The 23,528-nt window shown below is 43.9% G+C and overlaps 1 protein-coding gene across 1 annotated transcript in view; it reads left to right on the top strand.

The window, feature by feature from the left end:
* SMARCA2 (SWI/SNF related, matrix associated, actin dependent regulator of chromatin, subfamily a, member 2) overlaps positions 1-23,197 on the top strand; it is a 138,855-nt gene extending 115,658 nt beyond the window's left edge. The window contains exon 34 of the mRNA XM_061375110.1: positions 22,999-23,197. Coding sequence (XP_061231094.1) covers positions 22,999-23,010 — 12 coding nt within the window. The 3' untranslated portion in view covers positions 23,011-23,197. The remainder of the gene's footprint in view (positions 1-22,998) is intronic.
* The last annotated feature ends 331 nt before the right edge of the window (positions 23,198-23,528 follow it).

Below are 23,528 nucleotides of genomic sequence, written 5' to 3'. Positions count from 1 at the left end.
TCTGAGTTTCAAGAATAAGTGCAATTATCGTTAGATTAAAATTGCTTTATGACTGTCAGTTCATGCCTCTGCCTCTGCTGAAATTGGTCCTGTTACTTTACTTATGGTTTGAATTTGTTTCTACCCAGAGTAATTTTTTAATTGATATCTTGCTCTGTATAAATATACTGCATTTTTCAAGATCAGGATTTTTCCTGGTAATCTCAGCACATTACTATTTGAAGAAAAGGTTTCTGGGTAAATTGTTAACGTATGTAACCTTCCAAAATCTTTACCAAAATAAAAGAGGTGGAAATCTTTTGTTAACTTAGGTAGAAATCCATGTTAAAGGTGGAAGCACACTTCCCCTTTTGCTGGATTCCCTGTCTAGTGAAAATTGACATGGAAATCACCTGGAATAACTTTTGCACAGTACACAAATAAAAGCACAATGCTACAATCCATATTGAGGGAAATTAACTCCTTTTCTACCTTAATTTCAGAAAACTGTAAAATTAGAAATGATGTAGCATGGGCACTGAGAAAGCAAAGTGAAGTAAATGGCAGGAGGTTTTCTTACTGCATTTGCTTCTTGTGGGAACTAGGTAGCAATGTAAGTGGGCCAGATGAATAACATCTAAGCGCTTTTATACATTTCAGATGCTGTTAATATTTTTTTTTTCCCCTCACCTACCTTCTGAAAGAAAAAAATAAAATGGAAAACCTTTTGCTCAGTAGTATAAATGGCTTCCTGCTTAAATGTGTCTGGTCCTCAATACAAAGTACTGCACTGGCTGTTTTCAGAACCACATATATTTTTGTTTTCCTTGTCATGTATTTTTGGAATAGAAGTTCCAGGGTGTTCCTTCATCCCCACCTTTCTGGCCCTGGAGTCATATTCTGCAGTTGCTCAGCTCATGCATAAAGCTGGCGGTTCAGTGATTGTTGAAGCAGAGAGATCTGGCAGGGTCTGTCATGGCAAACACTGCCACAGCTGCTGTGCACTGTAAGGCAAAGGCGCAGCTGATGCAGTAGTAAGCCTCGAAGAGTGTGCAGTTACTAAGCTGTTGGTACATGCTCAGTCCTCTCAACTACCCAAGGAGTGCCTTGATAGCTCTATTATGCACAAGTTAGTATCAACTTTTTCATTAAAACAAGACTTGGACAATAGGGTTTGCTGAACTCATAGACTAGAAAACAGGTCACCACATGTTAAAAAAGGGAAGTTTTCATAAAAAGATTTTTAGACTGTTTTCTTACATTCCCTTCTGCTCATCCTCCAAAATACTTTAAAATTCCTGAAGAAAAAAAATACTTTTTTGATTTTTAAGAGGCACTTGAATTGTAAGTTGAAACATTACCTAAGTTCTGTAGGTTCACAAAAGGGCTAGCAAAAGTAGTTGTTGTCAATAGAAGAGAAATAAATTCACTAAAGAAAAAACAAATGATACCAATTTTGACTCCTTTGCAGTAGAACTGTTATATCATTCTAGCAGACTCACCCCTAATCAAAGGATAGAAGGTCACACCTGCTTTCTAGACACTAGGCCTTGTCCTTCCATTTGCTTTACTTGAGGGTTCTGAATATGGCAATATTTATCATACTTTTGACTCAGTATTTACACAGATAAATGAGTGTGCTAAGGGACTTACTGAACCCTCTGCCTTCATCTGATGCTGTTATGCATCAATCAAATATTTTTATTCCACTCTAAGGAGCTTGTATTTCAATCCTTATGGTATTTTACTTCTCCCATATTTTCATGACCACAGCAGACATAGTAAGAACAAAATTCTTCTCCAGTTACATGATAACAGCTTGTGTTTTCCTCCCATGTATGCCAAGTTGCTGTCAAAAGCCGAATCGCAAAAAATAACTGCAACACGAAGTTCTTGCATTTCAAAGTGACCAAAGGCTTGTACTGGAAATCATGCCTGAGACAAGGACCATTTTCACAACAACTTCCGGCCTGGCAGCCACTTCCTGAGTTTGTGCTTGGTATTTGGTGTCATATTTTCATGCACAATTCATTGCCATGGTGACATAACAGTGATGCTTCATTGCATTTATCACTTCTGGTGGGATCAGCAGCTTTAAGCTATGTAATGCATCATCTGCCACCTGTGAATGCTACCGTTACATAGGCTATGTGTGTCACCTGGACATGGGAAATAAAAACACAGAGAAGACCCAAATGCTAAGACATGAATTCACTGCAAATAAAAGAGAACTGTGTGCCAAATGTCGTTTTCTTTCTCGAAAACAGCCACAGTTTCTGGTGGAGGTGAGTATATAGCAACTTGTGTTATTTGTATTATGGATTATATTCCATTTTATTATTATCTGTTGTCTTACCTATTATGTGCGTTTTCCCTTTGGGCTTCTAGCATAGTTGCTCTTCTGTCCATAACCTTCCACTGAAATCAATTCTGTACTCACTTGGATGCCTTAGAGATTTGAAGCAGTTACTGCTTCATTGTGCAGCATTACTTCCCATATCCTTCGTCTCAGCATAAGATGAGAAAGAGAGGGGGGAGGAAAGTTAGAATTAAACTTGGCCAGGGGGTGTTAGAATTAAACAGAATTAAACTTGGCTAGGGATGTTAGAATTAAACAGTTAGAATTTAACTTGGCTAGGGATGTTAAAGATAACAGGAAGGGATTCTATGGCTGCATTGCAAATAAAAGACAGACTAGGGACAACGTGGGCGTTCTCCAAAAGCTATCAGGAGAACTGGCTACCCTCGATTTGGAAAAGGCTGAGGTTCTGAATGACTTCTTTGCCTCAGTCTTCACTGGCAAATGCTCTGACCGTACCACCCAAGTCTTGGAAGGCAGACGCAGGGACTGTGAGAATGAAGACCTTGGGCCCACTATAGGAGAGGATCTGGTTCAAGACCATCTTAAGAACCTGAACGTGCACAAGTCCATGGGTCCTGATGAAGTCCATCTGCGGGTCCTGAAGGAGCTGGCAAATGAAGTTGCTAAGCCGCTGGCCATCATATTTGAAAAATCAGTCAGTCTGGCAGTCAGGTGAAGTTCCCGGTGGCTGGAAAAAGGGAAATATAACCCCCATTTTCAAGAAGGTGAAAATGGATGACCCAGGGAATTACAGACCAGTCAGTCTCACCTCTGTGCCTGGCAAAATCTTGGAGCAGATTCTCCTGGAAGGCATGCTAAGGCACATGAAAGGCATGCTAAGGCAGAAGGTGCTTGGTGACAGCCAGAGTGGCTTCACTTAAGAGCAAATCCTGCCTGACCAATTTGGTGGCCTTCTATGATGGGGCTACAGAACTGATGGACAGCGGTAGAGCAGTTGATGTCATCTACCTGGACTTGTGCAATGCATTCGACACTGTCCCACACGACATCCTTGTCTCTAATTGGAGAGACATCAATTTGGTGGATGGACCCCTCGGTGGATAAAGAACTGGCTGGATGGCCACTCACAAAGAGTTGTGGTCAATGGCTCAATGTCCGGCTGGAGACCAGTTACGAGTGGTGTCCCTCAGGGATCGGTGTTGGAGCTGGTCTTGTTTAACATCTTTGTCGCTGACATGGACAGTGGGATTGAGTGCGCCCTCAGCAAGTTTGCCGATGACACCAAGCTGTGTGGCTCGGTTGATACGCTGGAAGGAAGGAATGCCATCCAGAGGGACCTTGACACGCTTGTGAGGTGGGCTGATGCCAACCTCATGAAGTTCAACCATGCCAAGTGCAAGGTCCTACACCTGGGTCAGAGCAATCCCAGGCACAGCTACAGGTTGGGCAGAGAAGAGATTCAGAGCAGCCCTGCGGAGAAGGACTTGGGGGTGATGGTCGATGAGAAAATGAACATGAGCTGGCTGCAGTGTGCGCTTGCAGCCCAGAAAGCCAACTGTATCGTGGACTGCATCAAAAGGAGCATGGTCGAAGGAGGTGATCCTGCCCCTTTATTCTGCTCTCGTGAGACCTCACTTGGAGTATTGTGTGCAGTTCTGGTGTCCTCAGCATAACAAGGACATGGATCTGTTGGAATAAGTCCAGAGGAGGGCCACAAGGATGATCAGGGGACTGCAGCACCTCCTGTATGAAGACAGGCTGAGAAAGTTGGGGCTGTTCAGCCTGGAGAAGAGAAGGCTGCATGGAAACCTCATAGCAGCCTTCCAGTATCTGGATGCTGGGGAGGGACTCTTCATCAGGGACTGTAGTGATAGGACAAGAGGTAATGGGTTAAAACTTAAACAGGGGAAGTTTAGATTGGATATAAGGAGGAAATTCTTTCCTGTTAGGGTGGTGAGGCACTGGAATGGGTTGCCCAAGGAAGCTGCAGATGCTCCATCCCTGGTGGTGTTCAAGGCCAGGTTGGACAGAGCCTTTGGTAACATGGTTTAGTGTGAGTTGTTCCTGCCCATGGCAGGGGGGTTGGAACTTGATGATCTTAAGGTCCTTTCCAACTCTGACTATTCTATGATTCTATGATTCTAAGAGAATTTTACTTCTGCTTCGGAAAGTGCTATTAGGCCAATTTCCATTGCTGCTTCACTGGATGTAACTTCTGTTTCTGTGTAATAGTCAAGATTTAATCCTGGTCATCCTGCGTCCTTATAGGAAAATCGTTTACTGTGCATCACATTAATAAATTTTTTCACCACTTCTTGGGAATCTGGAAGATACGAGACAAAAAAAAGCAGCATGTCCTATTTCTGACAGGTTGATTATTTCTGCCTAGGGGTAAACAAATTGAAAGAGGTATTACTGTCTTTTTTGCCTGTGTCACTCATACTTCAAAGCCTCCTCCTATTCCCAGAACATAAATGCCGGGTTCAGCTCATTCGACACCCAGCCACCAAGCTGTATGTTAAAGGGAGAAGCTTGAGTTTATTCTTCATAAGCACTCAAATGATGCGTATTTTCTTAGGAGATGCCATGCAGTTATTCTGTCGTTCTGACTATATATGGGTATGTCCCGATATCATGGATTAAAGCCAGCTGGCAGCTAAGTACCAGTAGGAAGAAAATTAACTATCACAGCCGAAACCAGGACACCAGATCCTATTGCAAGTTAGCACCTGAGAGACATTGCTTCTGCAGTTGCTCCAGTAGAAACTAATTTAAAGCCCCTCTTCCAGGTGAACATGTTTTCCTGGATGGATGCTGGGGATGGACTGTTCATTAGGGACTGTAGTGGTAGGACACAGGGTAACAGATTAAAGCTTAAACGGGAAGTTTAGATTGGATATAAGGAAGAAATTCTTTCCTGTTAGGGTGGTGAGGCACTGGAATAGGTTGTCCACGGAGGTTGTGAATGCTCCATCCCTGGCAGTGTTCAAGGCCAGGTTGGATGAGGCGTTGAGTGATATGGTTTAGAGTGAGGTGTCCCTGCCCATGGCAGGGGGGTTGGAACTTGATGATCTTAAGGTCCTTTCCAACCCTAACTATTCTATGATTCTATGGTGCACAGGGATTAATAAAGGAGGCAAACCTTTGGTGAGCCCAACTGTGTGAGTGGACAGCTCATCACCTATCAGACCTCTGCTGAGAACAACCATCTCCACTGTGCCTGTCTTCTGGAGTCAGCATGTAGCCTTGCTGCTTGTTCTGCTTGTGCCACTGTTCCTCTGGCCGCAGAGTACTTCTTGCTTCCTTCCTTGAGAATTCTTGTTTTAATGGTCTAACATCTGTCTGATAAGAGTTTTCTGGCACTGGAGAACAATCGCTTACTTCTCTGGTAACAAGCAGTTGTGGCTGGCTTTCTCACTGCCCTCCAGAGCATTTTCCCTAGAGATGCCCTATTGCTGCTTTCCATTCTACTTGCTGCTGTAGCCTCCTTTAATGTACCTTCAGGGGATCAACCAGATTGATGTCAGGCATGTAGAGTGAGTCACAGACACTAATCCTACAGAATAGCAAAGGCATCATCTGCTGTAATGTTGTCCCTGTCATCTCCATCCACCTCAAATGCCTTAGGCCTACCAAGTGATCTTTCTGGGGCTGTTTAGCCTTTGCAGACACTGAGCAAAAAGTAGTGATCGCTAGTTACTTTTAAACTAAATGACCTTGCACAGTGAAGTTTTTTTTAACTTATCCCATAACTGTTTCTGTCCAGACACAGGATGAACAAATGCAGTGCCAGACGTTGGCAGCTTCATGAAAGAAACATAGAATCATAGAGTGGTTTGGGTTGGAAGGGACGTTAAAGGTCATTTGGTTCCAACCTGGTGCCCTGAGCAGGGACACCTTCCACTAGACCAGGTTGCTCAAAGCCCATACAACCTGGCCTTGAACACTGACAGGGATGGGGCAGCCACAGCTTCTGTGGGCAACCTGTGCCAGTGCCTCACCACCCTCACAGTGAAGAACGTAGTCCTAAAATCCCTAACCTAAATCTCCCCTCTTTCAGTTTAAAGCCATTCCCCCTTTTCCTAACAGTACATGCCCTTCTGAAAAGTCCCTGTCCAGATTTCTTGTAGGCCCTCTGATCAAGGTCTCTCTTGAGCCTTCTTGTCTCCAGGCTGAACAAGCCCAGCTCTCAGCCTGTCTCCATAGCAGAAGTGCGCCAGCCCTCTGATCATCTTCATGGCCTCCTCTGGGCTCATTCAGGCAGGTCCATGTCCTGCTTGTGTTGGGGCCCCAGAGCTGGATGCAGCACTGCAGATGGCGTGCTGACTCCTGGCAGGTCCTGGCACTACTCTGGAGTTTCTCTAGCTCAGGAACCCTCCATACACATGATCCCGCACTGCTGCAGACAGGCCTACTCCAGAGCTGATCACTTTGGCACTGAGTCATCATTTTAAATTCCAAAATACACCTGCTGTACTGAATTCACACTGCTATGTTAAACAATAAAAAAATAAGCATTCATATGAGACAATGTCTCACTTTGCTGCTCAAAAAGAGAGCAAAATGTCCCTGAGACCTTGCCAGAAGACCATCTCCAACACTATGCCTTTCAACCTCCTGTCATACCTTTCAGCCTATGGCCCCCATCCACTTCAGTCTTACCATGTACTTCAGTAATAAGCTCTGGGACACTGCAATAAGCATCAAATGACAACCCCGTTTGAGTAAGACCAGCATTCATTCATCTGCCTGGGTTAAACCTGCAGTGCAGGGTGCATGCTCTTCAGGTCTGACATTCAGGGTGCATGTTCACCAGGTCTGACAGCACAACCATGTGATGACACTGACTTGACTACAGCTTTCAGTCCTGAAAACTGATGGAAATTAAAATGTGAAATTTCAGTGCATGTTTCCTAACCTCAGCAATGCAGAGAGCTACAGAAAAGACTCCTCAGTGAAAGCTACTCTCGCTGCAGGTGTAACATATTCAGGAAGGTCACATGTATTGTCTTTTTGCATGTTCAGTGTTGGGGCTTATTTTCCCTTCTAGTTTTGCCAGAAAATACTCTCTGGCTCACACAAATACACCAGCTGTCTTCTGATAGCCTTGACACCCAAAAGGCAGTGTCACAGTTTACACTGGACTCAGTTGTATCAAAGGCAGTAAACCACCAACTGTGTACTTAATGATTCCTCTTTGCAAAGAGTTCTATTTTGCCTTTAAGAATTCAGATTGCAAGGACAATCTGCCTTTCCTAAGGGCAAACACTGGGAGACATTTAAATGAAAATAAAACTCATTAAGTAAGGAATGAGTAGAAAGTTTAAAAAATACCTACTTTGATGATCAAGAAAGTGTTTTTTTCAGATCTCTACTGGAGCATCTCAGTAATACAGAAGTGAATTTTGGCCTGATGACAGATCTTCCAGGTGTGCCTTCAGAGAGTTGCAGGGAGCCATGTTAGTCCAGAGAGTCTCAAAAGGCCATTTCTTGCCACATGGTCCCTCCATTACAGCCAGGAGCTTCTTCATGGCTGCATGGGAAGAAAGGGAGGAGGGAAATTTGCTTTCTCAAGCAACAGACCTCAAACAGGCAGGTCAAGCAGCCTGTGCTTAAGGGACTCCAGGCTGAGAGACATGCAGGTAAAATTAATACTAAATTAAATTCGTGGTCCTATTTATGTAGTCCTATTACATAATACTCTATGTTTGCATAGAGTATTAAAAACTGGCAACAGAATGTTTGTTGTTGGATATACACAACTAAGGTTTCATCTGTTGCTTGCAAAGGATCAGGTACCCATGAAAATATTTCTGACAGAATGGGAGAAACCACTGGTGTAGGGTAAAGGGACATCTTGCTCTTTATGCCCTTCAGTCTTCTTACATGTCCAGTGCATCTCAATCCCTGATGGGTTTGCACTAAGGATAGCTGGCCAATACGAATTTCAATTATATTTAATGTGAACCAGTATTTAATGTAAACCAGAAAGCAAATGACAAATAAGAGCAGTTCTTGTCTGAGTAATTTCAAGCTCGACTTTTATTTCATCTAACCTGAATTGAAATTAATCTGCCAGGTTTCAGATCTTACTATGGATCCTTTGAGCTATATAGTAGCCCGCTTTTATTTTTAATGAGGAATCCGTTCTTCTAATTCACATCTACACGACTGCTCCTACTTTCATGTGAATAGTGATGCAGAGTCTAGACTATTTTTTTCCCCATCAGAACAGGAAATATTTTGGGAGTACCAGCACTGATAGGATCTACCTGCAAAGGTAGAGTGAGTGGAAAGCAGACTGTTTTTAATGCTCCAGAGGAAAGAAAGAGAAGTCAAGCTCACTGAGAATTTGTCTGAAATTCATGTTCTCCTGTAAAGCCCAATGTGATGAGCTTCCTTTATACAGAATAAATAGTATAATATACGAAAAGAATAGAAATATTCCCATACCCTCTGTGTTGGTATCTCTTTATCTCTGACTTGGAATTTTCTATTAAACCTCTGTACCTGAAGATCAGGATTCACAGTGGTCATGGACAAACAACTCAGCAAAGCTGTCCCTCAGCCTGGCACTCAGTGAAATCCTGATGTAGAAGAAGAGTGAATTACAGCTAACTTTAAGAGAAGCTTATATTATGTATACCATTGTTACTTTTGCCTTTCCTCTGTGACTTTGTGAACTCATACAACAGCTTTGGAATGCAGCTCTCTGTAGTGAGGGTTTAAGTTTGGTTTGGGCTTGGGACTTAAGCTGTCCCAAGGCAGATGAGCACTGAGCTCTTGCTAGCACTCACTCTTTTGCTGAGTTCCATTAGATCTCAAGGTTTGAAAGTGATTATGTCAGAGTTATAACAGAAATGTGGGGAAGAGGGGAACAGTCCATTTGCCAAAATACTAGGAAAAGCGATCTCAGAATCTTTACTGAAAGATATGAAAAATGCATCTTGCTACAATTGGAAACAGCAGTATTTATTTGCATGTATAAACACCATTACAGAATCACCCTGCCCCACCCTGGATACCAGATTTACATCCTTTCCTTCCCTCTGTTTATTTTTTTTGCTAAACGCTATGTGATTTAATTTCCCTTCTCCCATGAACATTTACAGCCCTCAAAATCTTGACTGATCCTACTCACTGACCTCCTTTCCTCCCAAAGCACCAGTTGGGAGTTGCAGCATGATGCTGCTTCAACATGTCAGGCCATTAGTAGCTAGGCTAAGTAGCCAGAAATCCTCTGGTGTTCCAGCTGCAGACTCCAGATATTCTGATGCAACAGACTACTGTGTTTTTCACAGAAAAAGAAATAAAGCTCTGGAGATGACTTATTCTGTGATATGCATGCTGGGAAAAAAACAAACAAAACAAAAAACCCAAATGCCAGTCTATAAGAAGGGCAAGAAAGAGGACCTGGGTAATTATAGACCGGTCAGCCTTACCTCCATCCCTGGAAAGGTGATGGAACAACTTATTCTTGACACCATCTCTAGACATATCAAGGATGAAGGGGTCATTAAGGGCAGCCAACATGGTTTTACCAAGGGGAAGTCATGTTTGACCAACCTTATAGCCTTCTATGAGGAAGTAACTAGGTGGATGGATGATGGTAGAGCAGTAGATGTGGGTTTTCTTGATTTCAGTAGGGCATTTGATACTGTCTCCCACAGCATCCTCATAGGTAAGCTAAAGAAGTGTGGGCTTGATGATCAGGTAGTGAGGTGGATCAAGAGCTGGTTGAAGGGAAGAACGCAGAGAGTTGTGGTCAATGGGGCAGAATCTAGCTGGAGGTCTGTGACTAGTGGAGTACCTCAGGGGTCAGTGCTGGGACCAGTGCTGCTTAATATTTTCATCAACGACCTGGATGAGGGAACCGAGTGTACTATCAGCAAGTTCGCTGATGACACTAAACTGGGAGGAGTGGCTGACACACCAGAAGGCTGTGCTGCCATTCAGCAAGACATGGACAGGCTGGAGAGTTGGGCGGGGAGAAACTTGATGAAATTCAGCAAGGGCAAGTGTAGAGTCTTGCATCTGGGGAAGAACAACCCCATGTACCAGTACAGGTTGGGAGTTGACCTGCTGGGCAGTAGCGAAGGGGAAAGGGACCTGGGGGTCCTGGTGGATAGGAGGATGACCATGAGCCAGCAATGTGCCCTTGTGGCCAAGAAGGCCAATGGCATCCTAGGGTGTATTAGAAAGGGTGTGGTTAGTAGGTCAAGAGAGGTTCTCCTCCCCCTCTATTCTGCCTTGGTTAGGCCGCATCTGGAATATTGCATCCAGTTCTGGGCCCCTCAGTTCAAGAAGGACAGGGAACTGCTTGAAAGAGTCCAGCGCAGAGCCACAAAGATGATTAAGGGAGTGGAACACCTCCCTTATGAGGAGAGGCTGAAGGAGCTGGGTCTCTTTAGCTCGGAGAAGAGGAGACTGAGGGGTGACCTCATCAATGTTTACAAATATGTAAAGGGTGAGTGTCAGGATGATGGAGCTAGGTTTTTTTCAGTGATGTCCAGTGATAGGACAAGGGGCAATGGGTGTAAACTGGAGCATAGGAGGTTCCATGTGAACATCAGGAAAAACTTCTTTACTGTGAGAGTGACAGAGCACTGGAACAGGTTGCCCAGGGGGGTTGTGGAGTCTCCCACATTGGAGATATTCAAGGCCCGCCTGGACAAGTTCCTGTGTGATGTACTCTAGGTTACCCTGCTCTTGCAGGGGGGTTGGACCAGATGATCTCTTGAGGTCCCTTCCAACCCTTGGGATTCTGTGATTCTGTGAAAACCAAAACCAACCAAATTAAAGAATTGTAGCAGAATTGCCAGAAACAGGAAGACATATGAGAACATGCAAACTGAAACACAGGTGGTATCACTGGATGCTAAAAAAGGTACTTACCTTTTGCTTTAAAAGCACTTAATTGAAAGTTTAAAAAAAAGTAATGTAAAAGCCTGTTTGCTCAGTTGTTATTTTCAATGTTCTGCTTATGTTTCACTGCTTTCCGCTGGCATAGACTAGAGTAGAATAGAGTAGAATAGACTAGAACAGAAAGAATAGAGTATTTCAACTGGGAGGGACCTACAATGATCATCTAGCCCAACTGCCTGACCACCTTAGGTTGACCAAAAGTTAAACATATTGTTAAGGGCATTATCCAAATGCCTCTTAAACACTGACAGGCTCAGGGCATCAACCACCTTTCTAGGAAACTTGTTCCACTGTTTGACCACTCTCTTGGCAAAGAAATTAATCTATTTTTTTCTCTAGACTTTAATAGACCAAGGAAGAGAAAACATTTCTCCAAGAATCTCTGTACAGCACTGATGTCTCTCAAGCCTGATGGGAACCTTTGGATTATATCAAAATACTACATTTCAAAAAGAAAATGGATTTAAACAAACAAACAAAACCCTCTTTAGCAATTTAAGTACTTAGCTTTCTTGGGTTTCAGCAAAACAAATTTGCAGTAATACTTCCTTAAACAGTCCATCGATTTCTTGATTTTATGACAGAGGTGACCCTGAATTTAAACACATGCATAGCAATGGAGTATTTTCATGGTATCACAGCATTTGGAAACATAGCACAGGCATTGTTAGGTTGTAACAACTGAAAACATTAGCAAATTTAAGAAAGGTTATATAAAGAAATGATTGAGAATGAAGACCTTGGGCCCACTGTAGGAGAGAAGCTGGTTCGAGACCATCTTAAAAATCTCAACGTGCACAAGTCCATGGGTCCTGATGAAATCCATCTGCGGGTCCTGAAGGAGCTGGCAAATGAAGTTGTAAAGCCACTGGCCATCATATTTGAAAAATCATGGAAGTCAGGTGAAGTTTCCAACGACTGGAAAAAGGGAAATATAACCCCCATTTTCAAGAAGGTGAAAATGGATGACCCAGGGAATTACAGACCAGTCAGTCTCACCTCTGTACCTGGCAAAATCTTGGCGCAGATTCTCCTGGAAGGCATGCTAAGGCACATGAAAGGCATGCTAAGGCAGAAGGTGCTTGGTGACAGCCAGAGTGGCTTCACTAAGGGGAAATCCTGCCTGACCAATTTGGTGGCCTTCTATGATGGGGCTACAGAACTGATGGACAGCGGTAGAGCAGTTGATGTCATCTACCTGGACTTGTGCAATGCATTCGACACTGTCCCACACGACATCCTTGTCTCTAATTGGAGAGACATCAATTTGGTGGATGGACCCCTCGGTGGATAAAGAACTGGCTGGATGGCCACTCACAAAGAGTTGTGGTCAATGCCTCAATGTCTGGCTGGAGACCAGTTACGAGTGGTATCCCTCAGGGATCGGTGTTGGGGCCGGTCTTGTTTAACATCTTTGTCGCTGACATGGACAGTGGTATTGAGTGTGCCCTCAGCAAGTTTGCCAATGACACCAAGCTGTGTGGTTCGGTTCATATGCCGGAAGGAAGGAATGCCATCCAGAGGGACCTTGACACGCTTGTGAGGTGGGCTGATGCCAACCTCATGAAGTTTAACCATGCCAAGTGGAAGGTCCTACACCTGGGTTGGAGCAATCCCAGGCACAGCTACAGGCTGGGCAGAGAAGAGATTCAGAGCAGACCTGCGGAGAAGGACTTGGGGGTGCTGGTCGATGAGAAAATGAACATGAGCCGGCTGCAGTGTGCGCTTGCAGCCCAGAAAGCCAACCGTATCCTGGGCTGCATCAAAAGGAGCGTGACCAGCAGGTCGAAGGAGGTGATCCTGCCCCTTTATTCTGCTCTCGTGAGACCTCACTTGGAGTATTGTGTGCAGTTCTGGTGTCCTCAACATAAAAAGGACATGGAACTGTTGGAACAAGTGCAGAGGAGGGCCACGAGAATGATCAGGGGTCTGGAGCACCTCCCATATGAAGATCGGCTGAGAAAGTTGGGGCTGTTCAGCCTGGAGAAGAGAAGGCTGCGTGGAGACCTCATAGCAGCCTTCCAGTATCTGGAGGGGGCCTATAGGGATGCTGGGGATGGACTCTTTATTAGGGACTGTAGTGGTAGGACAAGGGGTAATGGGTTAAAACTTAAACAGGGGAAGTTTAGATTGTATATAAGGAGGAAGTTCTTTACTGTTAGGGTGGTGAGGCACTGGAATAGGTTGCCCAGGGAGGTTGTGAATGCTCCACCCCTGGCAGTGTTCAAGGCCAGGTTGGACGAGGCCTTGGGTAATATGGTTTAGAGTGAGGTGTCCCTGCCCATGGAAGGGGGTTGGAACTTGATGTTCTTAAGGTCCTTTCCAACCCTAACTCTTCTATGATTCTATGATTTTGCACAAGGAAGGCATTTGATTAATGACCATGTACTTCAGGCACTTTAATTTTTCTTTCTCTCCTTGTAAACTAATGCAATTGTAAGGTATTACAGGTAGAAATTACGGCACAATTTGAAATCACAGGACAGTCAATGTTCCTGGAGCACAGGAATAGGGCCTGTCAGGGAAGGAAAATGAAGAGCAGGGGAATAACGGGGAGATGAGAGCTGCAGTTGGCAGCAGGGCCAGCTTGTGGCAAGGACAAGTGCCTGGCCATGGGGTTGGGGACATGGCCAATGTCATGTTTGGAGATCACCCCATAGGTTAGATCACCCCATCTACCTCAGTGGGGCCGGTGGGCAACCAGGGCCCACAGGTGACACAGCTCATGCCGGGGCCAAAAGCAACAGCTCAGCCTAAAAGCAGCTGGTGGTGTTCAAGGCCAAATTGGACAGAACCTTGGGTGACATGGTTTAGTGTGATGTGTCCCTGCCCATCGCAGGGGGGTTGGAACTTGATGATCCTAAGGTCTTTTCCAACCCAAACCATTCTACAATTCCATGATTCTATGAAGATATAATTGCTTATGTTCTTTCACCAGAGGAACTGAGAAGATGCCATCAGGTCTTCACTGTGTGAAGAACAAACCATGAGAGCACTCCTTGGTCTCCTCTGCCCCTGCAGTGCTGCTTCATCACCATTCTGGCACACAGTGGAGTGGTCTGAGGCTGCACACAAGGCTGGAGCTCCCAGCTACCATGAATCAAGGAGAGTGGTGGCACTGGTTTTCCAGAGCTCAGAGGGAGATCTGGTCACGGGTGAACATTTGTGATTTGCTTGTAGCACGAGCTAGCTGAACAGAGAAATCAGTTCTAATGTTGTCTTCTCTGTATTCACCTTCCATGCTTTGTCACTACTAAAATAGTTCACCAGTACAAAACCTTCCATAATGTCTCCTTTCAAACTCTCTGTGTTACAGTCACATCCTGGTCTGCTTAAGATGATCATAACTAGAAGCCTAAAACGAAGGAGGACAAAAGGGTTTAATGAATTAAACTGCACCACTGAAGCTGGGGGGGAATAATCTGAATTTTTGGAGAACTCTACCCTGCAATGACCAGTCAATGTCAATAATTTGTACTGATGATGCAGTGAAGTGAGATGCAATTGTGCATTCTCTGAACAAACCCCCACTGGCTTGTCACCCTTTGACCTTGTACAATGTACCTTAACTGCCAACCAAGTACAGCCTTTTGAAACAAACCCTTCCGTGGTGGCAGGTGTGTGTAAAAACAGGCTGATCACTGCAGTTCGAAATTGTACATCTGTGCAGGCAGGTGGACTGTCTAGATGCAGTTTGCTGTTCAGCTACCTTTGTAGCACCTTTCTAATACCTTTCAGTACCTTTCTGCATAAACAGGTACAAAGACCTAGGCTTTCTTCAAATACCAGTTTTTAGAAAAATTGCTTCCTTGTTTTCATGAATATAATGTCTGTTTCCATGGAAATAAACCTTTCGCAAAGAGCAAAAGCCAAAAGTATGAAAACCCTAATCAGCAGGGAAGTGCACAAGTCCCCAGGCAAAGCGTACAGCTAGAAATCAAATTTAGGCCTCTTTCTTCCAGACCTTTTGGCTTATGTTAGTCTTGGGCCATTCTGGGTTACGTTTTCTCTTCCCTCATTGGCTTGTTCTCAGGTCTGGAAAAAGAATGTATTTCTCATTGCATTCTTCTTTTTCACCAGCAGGACATCAGTGGTAATTGTAATGCAAAAGCCAGCCTACAGAATATATTTAATTCTTAACCAAGATAGTAGCTTCACGTTACTGTGACTTCTCATAGGAGCAGACTTCTTCCTCTTAACTCGTAGCACACAGGATGTAGACCTTGAATTCATTTCCAAGAATCATAGAATCATAGAATAGTTAGGGTTGGAAAGGACCTCAAGATCATCAAGCTCCAACCCCCCTGCCATGGGCAGGGACACCTCGCTCTAAACCATATTACCCAAGGCCTCATCCAACCTGGCCTTGAACACTGCCAGGGATGGAGCATTCACAACCTCCCTGGGCAACCCATTCCAGTGCCTCACCACCCTAACAGGAAAGAATTTCCTCCTTATATACAATCTAAACTTCCCCTGTTTAAGTTTTAACCCATTACCCCTTGTTGTATCACTACAGTCCCTAATGAAGAGTCCATCCCCAGCATCCCTATAGGCCCCCTCCAGATACTGGAAGGCTGCTATGAGGTTTCCACGCAGCCTTCTCTTCTCCAGGCTGAACAGCCCCAACTTTCTCAGCCTGTCTTCATACGGGAGGTGCTCCAGTCCCCTGATCATTCTCGTGGCCCTCCTCTGGGCTCGTTCCAACAGATCCGTGTCCTTTTTATGTTGAGGACACCAGAACTGTACACAATACTCCAGGTGAGGTCTCACGAGAGCAGAATAAAGGGGCAGGATCACCTCCTTCGACCTGCTGGTCACACTCCTTTTGATGCAGCCCAGGATATGGTTGGCTTTCTGGGCTGCAAGTGCACACTGCTGGCTCATGTTCATTTTCTCATCGACCAGCACCCCCAAGTCCTTCTCCGCAGGTCTGCTCTGAATCTCTTCTCTGCCCAGCCTGTAGCTGTGCCTGGGATTGCTCCAACCCAGGTGTAGGACCTTCCACTTGGCATGGTTAAACTTCATGAGGTTGGCATCAGCCCACCTCACAAGCGTGTCAAGGTCCCTCTGGATGGCATTCCTTCCCTCCAGCGTATCAACCGAACCACACAGCTTGGTGTCATTGGCAAACTTGCTGAGGGCACACTCAATCCCACTGTCCATGTCAGCAACAAAGATGTTGAACAAGACCGGTCCCAACACCGATCCCTGAGGGACACCACTCGTAACTGGTCTCCAGCCGGACATTGAGGCATTGACCACAACTCTTTGTGTGCGGCCATCCAGCCAGTTCTTTATCCACCGAGGGGTCCATCCACCAAATGGATGTCTCTCCAATTAGAGACAAGGATGTCGTGTGGGACAGTGTCGAACGCATTACACAAGTCCAGGTAGATGACATCAACTGCTCTACCGCTGTCCATCAGTTCTGTAGTCCCATCATAGAAGGCCACCAAATTGGTCAGGCAGGATTTCCCCTTAGTGAAGCCCTGCTGGCTGTCACCAAGCACCTTCTGCCTTAGCATGCCTTTCATGTGCCTTAGCATGCCTTCCAGAGGAATCTGCGCCAAGATTTTGCCAGGCACAGAAGTGAGACTGACTGGTCTGAAAATCCCCGTTCCCCATCCATTTTCCCCTTCTTGAAAATGGGGGCTATGTTTCCCTTTTTCCAGTCATCGGAAACTTCACCTGACTTCCATGATTTGTCAAATATGATGGCCAGTGCCTTAGCAGCTTCATTTGCCAGCTCCTTCAGGACCCGTGGTATGAATTTCATCAGGACCCATGGACTTGTGCACGCTGAGATTTTTAAGATGGTCTCGAACCAGCTTCTCTCCTACAGTGGGCCCAAGGTCTTCATTCTCACAGTCCCAAAGAAATTCAAGGCCTCTTTGCTATATCAACACAGAAAAGCAAAAAGTAATTTCTTTCACTACTTCCAGGTCAAAACAAACTGAAACATTCCTTCCATGACAGAATTGCACCTGGTGGTTGATCAAGGAATAGTACAGCAAAGCTGACCAACATAACCTAGAGAGCTTTTGAATCTTTCAGTGATACATAAATCTGAAATATCAGGCAAGAAAGGAAAAGCTGACCTTTTTTCTGCTTCCGCTTTTTCTGCGTATGTTCTGTATAGTATGTAAGAAGATAAAATCCCCAAGGAGATTCCTGCACAAGACCAGCAGCCTGCATGTGGATGTGTCAGCACCAGCCTTGAAGCGTCACTCCGTGTGACTTGGTACAGTCTGCTGAATTCTGTGATGGGGTCCTGCTGCTTGAGGAAAGCTTCATTCTGCCTGTGTCTTAATTAGTTGGCATAGTAAATTTACTGACATTCAGATCTTGGAAGAACCTGCTCAGGCTGAAAAAAGTTCCTTCCTGTCCAATTGACCTTGAGTCTGGAAAGAAGTAGATCTGCCGCTTCCTTTTCTGGCTACAGCAAGTCACTGAAATAAAAAGTGCTTCATTTGTGTCAGTGTTTTTGTCTTTTGGTGCCAACAAAAAAAGCCATTCTTTGAGAAGTCTGTAAGTTTTCTTCTGTATAAAGTTGCTTTCTTCAATATTTTTGTTTAGAGCTGTATATACAAACTAATTAAGAAAATTAATTAAGTTCATACAAACCAGTTCTGTCAGGAGTCACAATAGCTCTGAATTTTTACTACATGTTTTCGACCAATTTGGGTCAGAGGGCTTGGTTTTCTTTTCTGTAAGAGTTTAGCTGAGTTGTTTAATCTGGAGTTATAAGCAGGTGTCTCTCTTCCCACATCCCTTCCCCCTTTATGCTTGCTTTCAGCCTACCGTTTCTCCTGCTCTGACCTCTTCTTCTAATTTCCCATGAAGTAGCTTTAGGAATTAACTCATTTAGTTTGGCATCTTCAGTCAGCATTGCAGCCTGGGGCCAAGTAGGCTTAGTGCTAAGTCTTTGGAGCATACCCTAAACATCACCACCAGACTGTGACCTATTGAAAGGCATCATTGCATGCAGCCCCCTTGTTGGTCCTGCAAGAGGAAATTATACCTCTACAGCAGCAAATTATCAGACAGTCTTGCTTTTGCCATGTCCCTGTATTGAGGCATTTTTGTTTGTAGCACAGATCTTAACAATATTCTTTCTTTGCTGTATGGAGGACTTGGCAGTGCCTGAAAGAATGTTTTTTAGCAGTTAAAGAATTAAATGACAGGAGTAGCCAGCCCATGCTTCCTTCCTGGCACTTCACCCAGCTTTTCCATATCTATTCAGTTCAGTTTAATGAAGAATTGCATTCCCACTAGAACTGCATATGATGGTTCAGTAACCTACAGCATCCTGTTGAGCTTCTGGCTCCTATGTCTGATAAGGCTTTCTCTAAGGAAGTGGCAGCTCTTTTCCGCTGACGAAGACATGCAAGTTAGAGGAAGAATTACTTTTAAAGAGATTTCATCTTTAAGTTAAGAAAAGATGACCAAGATTATTGGTCAGTAGAGAAAAAGTAAAACTAAGGTTTAGCCCCATGTATGTGTCAGAATGTCTGATTGAGCAGATGTCATGCCTGTTCTCAAAACGAATGTACACCTTTCACTACTGTTATCACAAATCCTGACATTGACTTCCAGACTTCAGTCATTACTGACTGCATGGAGAAGCACTGTCAAAAATTCTCTTTTCCCTACATGCCTCCTGGGCAGTTTAAAACTTCTCCTCCGTTTTTCTGATTGATTTGTTAAAACTATCTTTTTTTTTCAAATTTTTTTTTTGTGGTGCCTGTGTCCTAGAGTCCAGTCCATATGCAATATGGATGCCTTCATTCTTCTGATTACTCTGTATCTGTAATGCATTTTTGTATCAAATCTATCGGTTCATCTAGTTCACAGCCAACCAGATTGAGTAAAAAATCTGAGTTTATTGTGGAACGTGCTCTCAAGTGAGCCCTACACCATCTCTATGGCAAAGTTAAGCCAAATAAATCCCAGAGCTGTTGTTTGCAACACAGATGACAAAGATGTTGAAAACTGTAACTGATATGGGTGCTAGCAGACTGGCATGGAAAAAATTGGCTTTTGAGGAAAATGGATGATTTGGTGTCATCCTGCAGCTGATGAAAATGCTGACAAATGCAGCTAGCAGAAGGAGCCAACAAAAAGCAATGATTTGTACAGAATAGTGCACATGATGGTCCAAGGGCTTTTTTCAGAACAGCACAGCTGTGTCACTACAATGTTAGTGACTTGATGTTCACGTGTTCAGTGCAAGAATAAACAACAGCTTCCCAATGCAGGTGACCAAGAAGCCAAGGAGCAGAGGTACTCTGCTGGACCTGATACTTAAAAACCAGGAGGAACTAGTCAGGAATGTAAACATCACAGCAAGCTTGGCTGCAGGAACCATGAGATGGTAGAGATTAGGAACCCGAGATGATGGAATGAGGCAAACAGCAGGACCACAGCTTGGAACTTCTGGAGAGCAAAATTTGTTCTGCTCAGTGATTTGCTTGGAAGAATCCCATGGGATATGGCCCTAAAGAGGAGTCCTGGACAGCCGGTTGATTTTCAGTGGTAACCCCTTCCAGGTTCAAGAACGGTTTATCCCAACAGACAGAAATGAAGCAAAGTGAGCAGGAGGCCTCCATGGATGAGCAAGGGGCTCACACTTAGACTCATACATAAAGAGGAGGTGTACAGGAGGTGAAAACAGGGGCAGATTGCCCTGGAGAAATATCGAGATACTATCTGACCATGGATGTATGGGCTTAGGAAGGCCAAAGCTCACCTGGAGTTGAATATAGCAAGAGATGTGAAAAGCAACAAGGAAGATTTGCTCAAGGACATCAGCAGCAAAAGGCTAGGGAAAACATGGCTGCACCGCTAACCTAGGCAGGGGGCCTTGTGACAAAGGACACAAAGGTGGCTGAGGTGTTTAGTGCCTTCTTCGCCTCTGTGTTTATTGGTAAGACTTGTCCTCAGTAATCTCAGGCACCAGAGGGAAAGTTCAGGGCAAAGTAGATTTACTCTCAGTGCAGGGCAATTGTGTTAAGAAGCACATACATAACCTGGACATACAGACATCCATGGGCCTGATGCAGTGCACACACAAGTGCTAGGGAAGCTGGCCTGTGTCTTTACAGGCTGCTTACAATCGTCAAGGGTGTGGAGGAGAGGGGCATGACTGGGAAGTGATCCTGAGGACTGGAAGGAAGCAAGTGTCTTTCCTGTCTCCAACAAGGAGAAGGAGGATCTGAGGAGCTACAGGCTGCTTAGCCTTACCATGATCCCTGCGAAGGTGATGGAACTGATAATCCTGAAAACCATGCTCAGACATTTTGCATCTGGTTGGCATGGATTTATGAAGGGGAACTGACCTGCCTGATGGCTCTCCACCATGAGATGACTAGCTTGGTGTATATGTGTACAATAGGAAAGGAAGTCTGGGAAATACTTACTCAGACCAATGACCAGAATGAAACTAGGTTCTTGCTGTATGTAATAGATTCAAGAAATGTTTACTTAGCATAAATTTGGATGCCTGTCTGTTGGGTAATTTTTATACTAGGGCTGACAGCTGCTTGTGTAGCAGATGAAAGTACAGCGCTGCTCCCTTCTTTGTGTTTCTTTCTTATTCTGATGCTACATCTCCATTAGCATTTCTGGAGGAGTAAATATGTTGATTGGGAAAAGATGGCTTTCTTACAGTTATTTGACATGGGAGTGTTATGGAGACATCAAGAGGAAAATGCCAAGATAAAGGAGGTGCTGTTTTGTCAGTATCTGCATCTTCAAACACCTACCACTACAAGCAAATCTGCTTTATTTTTAGGAAGAATCATAATGGAGCTGACTGCCACCAAGTGACACCTCTTTTATGCGTGGACTGCTTTTAGCAACTCTGGTGCCTTTTGCTACAAGAGTTGAGGAAATGTTCCTCACCTTTGACCACCTCTTTTTTCTCTTTCATCACTGTCTCTGACTAACAAAGAAAGGCAAAAACATGAGTAAAAACTGCTAGGCTAGCCACAAAAATCTAGAGTGGGTTGGACCTGTCTTGCTTCTGTCCCTGTTTCTGGCAGAAACTAGTGTTAAAGGTATTAGAAGAACATGCAAGAAAGGCAGTCACTGACTACTCAGCCCAAAGGGGAAGACTTAGTATTTTTATAATTCTAATAGTAACGGCACAATAATTTTTGTATTAGTCTTCACCAGATTCCTGTATCAGGATGTCATGCTGCCAATATGTGTAATTCAGTCCTTCCAAAATCCTACCTAAATTACTGGTTTCACTTTCAATTTGTGGCAATTGGTTCCATATGAGCCTGTTATCCATATGAAATTATTGCCTGGTATTGATCTGAAATGTTTTTGCTTTCAGTTTGTCCCTGTTCCACTATTACAAAGAACAAATAAATAGGCTTATCATTAATATTTTACCTTTGTGTGGGTCTCTCTTGTTTGTTATAGGTGAAATCCTGTGTAGGGAGAATTACTACAGTGATGTCTTTGGGACAAAACCATGTATCTTTTTCCCTTGATTCCTGAAGTACTGTCTTTATGTTTGGAAAGAAACCTCGCTTAACATCCCATTGGTCTGTCACTCCTTTTGTTCTTGTATTACTGCTGTATCTGTCTTCAGCTATAGTGAGTGAAATCTAATGTTTTTTATAGACTGTACCACCATTGCAGTTAACTGTATTATTTGCTTGGAATGGAAAAAACTTAATATGCCTGAGTGGGAAGAAAAAAAGAAGATAGACTATCAGAAGAGACATATTGGGTAGTATCTAAAAAGACTAAAATTTTCAAATCCGGCCTTCAATTTTCAGTGGATTTCTGAGGTTTTCAGTTCATATGCACCTAATGGTACAGAGGGGCACTTTCTGTGATTCCTTTCAAAAGTTAAAGCCTGTGCAGAAGCCCAGGAGGGCCAGGTGTTTCTGACAAATCTCAGTACTATGGGCCTTCACTGCAGATCCCCAGGTAACCTTGGCATTTCTGGCTTACGGGTGAAAAACACCGAAGGTGCAAACACTTGTCGAGTGCTCTGAGAGCTGCAGCTGCCTCATGCCTTGGGAAGTCACGCCACTGATTTTCCAAGTCAGGAAAACAGGAATCAGCGAACCGTCAGCCTTTGCCTGGAAATGTGCTGTTAAAGGATGTTTTTGGGAGTTGTTCTTCGCATGATGATGGCCTTGTAGAACAGTAGAAACTTGTTCTTCGTTCCTTCCAATATGGCTGACTTCCTTTCTTTCCTACCTATATTTTCATCATGAAGGGCACCTACCACTGGAAAAAATGATAGCTTGAAACATTTTGTCTTTGTAGGTCGTTTTGGTTCAATTAAGAAGGTAGGTTAATTCATATTCTGGTGAATGCATTAATTTTTATGGCACAGCCAGGCAACCAGAGTAGGAAAAGGAAATTAATATACCTTCCTATTTCTTTACCCTGGTCCTGAGGTGACACTTTAGCCATTACACACTTGCCTACCACTATCTATTCAAGCAGTTTGGCCTCGATTTAACACCAATAAAAGACCATTTCTGCTGTGTCTAGCTTGAAGTCTTCAAAACAGACAAAGTTCACTGAATGACCTAGGCAAACCTTTCTGGGATTTTTCTGTGCAGTTCTTTCTCTGTTATGCATTGCAGTGGGAGAAGGCACTTGGAAGACAGAGGACCACAGCTATGAAAGATGTGTATTTCAGTAAATGTCTGAGGGCATGACTTTGTTACACAGTATGAAGGACAAACGTTTTTATGATCTAGGCTTTATTAATGAGGATGTGCTGTGTTCCTCAGGCTACAAGATAAAGAAGCAGGAGACTATGACTACTTGGAAGGAGCCCACTCACTGCTTGAGAAGCCCTTGTCCTGTCTGATGGGAATGACACACTGTTTGCTCTGATGATGATAATCTAATGAGGAGGGAAGTGGGACAGAGTGTTCCACAATTAGAAAGTACTCGTTATATCAAGGACTTTCGGGGGTTGAGGGGTGTGTACATCTGTTGTTGTCAGTGTAAGAAAGAGATAGCAGAGCAGTAAAAGAACAAACTATTAGCTAAGGAGTTAGTTTCTGCAGTGTCCTGATAAGTATTCAAATTCTGGCTGTAATATTGTTATACAAGTAGGGGTGTAGAGGCTTGAATAAAACAAAATGAAAATTGCCAAATGTGTATCTTTACTTGCAGCTTTGTCTCCTAGACTACTTCCTTCTTTGGGAATTTATTTCATACACTGTGTTTAAGTTAGCCACATATTCCTGTTGGAATCTTTTGTTTTATTAATCAGGTGCACTAAAGAGTATTTAGATTTTACTGTTTGTGTTTG

The sequence above is a fragment of the Neopsephotus bourkii genome, unplaced genomic scaffold (genome assembly GCF_033783945.1).
Source record: "Neopsephotus bourkii isolate Nb327-2 ecotype Australia unplaced genomic scaffold, CSIRO-AGI_Nbou_v1 NB_1658, whole genome shotgun sequence".
Taxonomy (NCBI): Eukaryota; Metazoa; Chordata; class Aves; order Psittaciformes; family Psittacidae; genus Neopsephotus; species Neopsephotus bourkii.
Note: the sequence above shows the minus strand (reverse complement) of the source record. Positions and strands in the feature narration are given on the sequence as shown.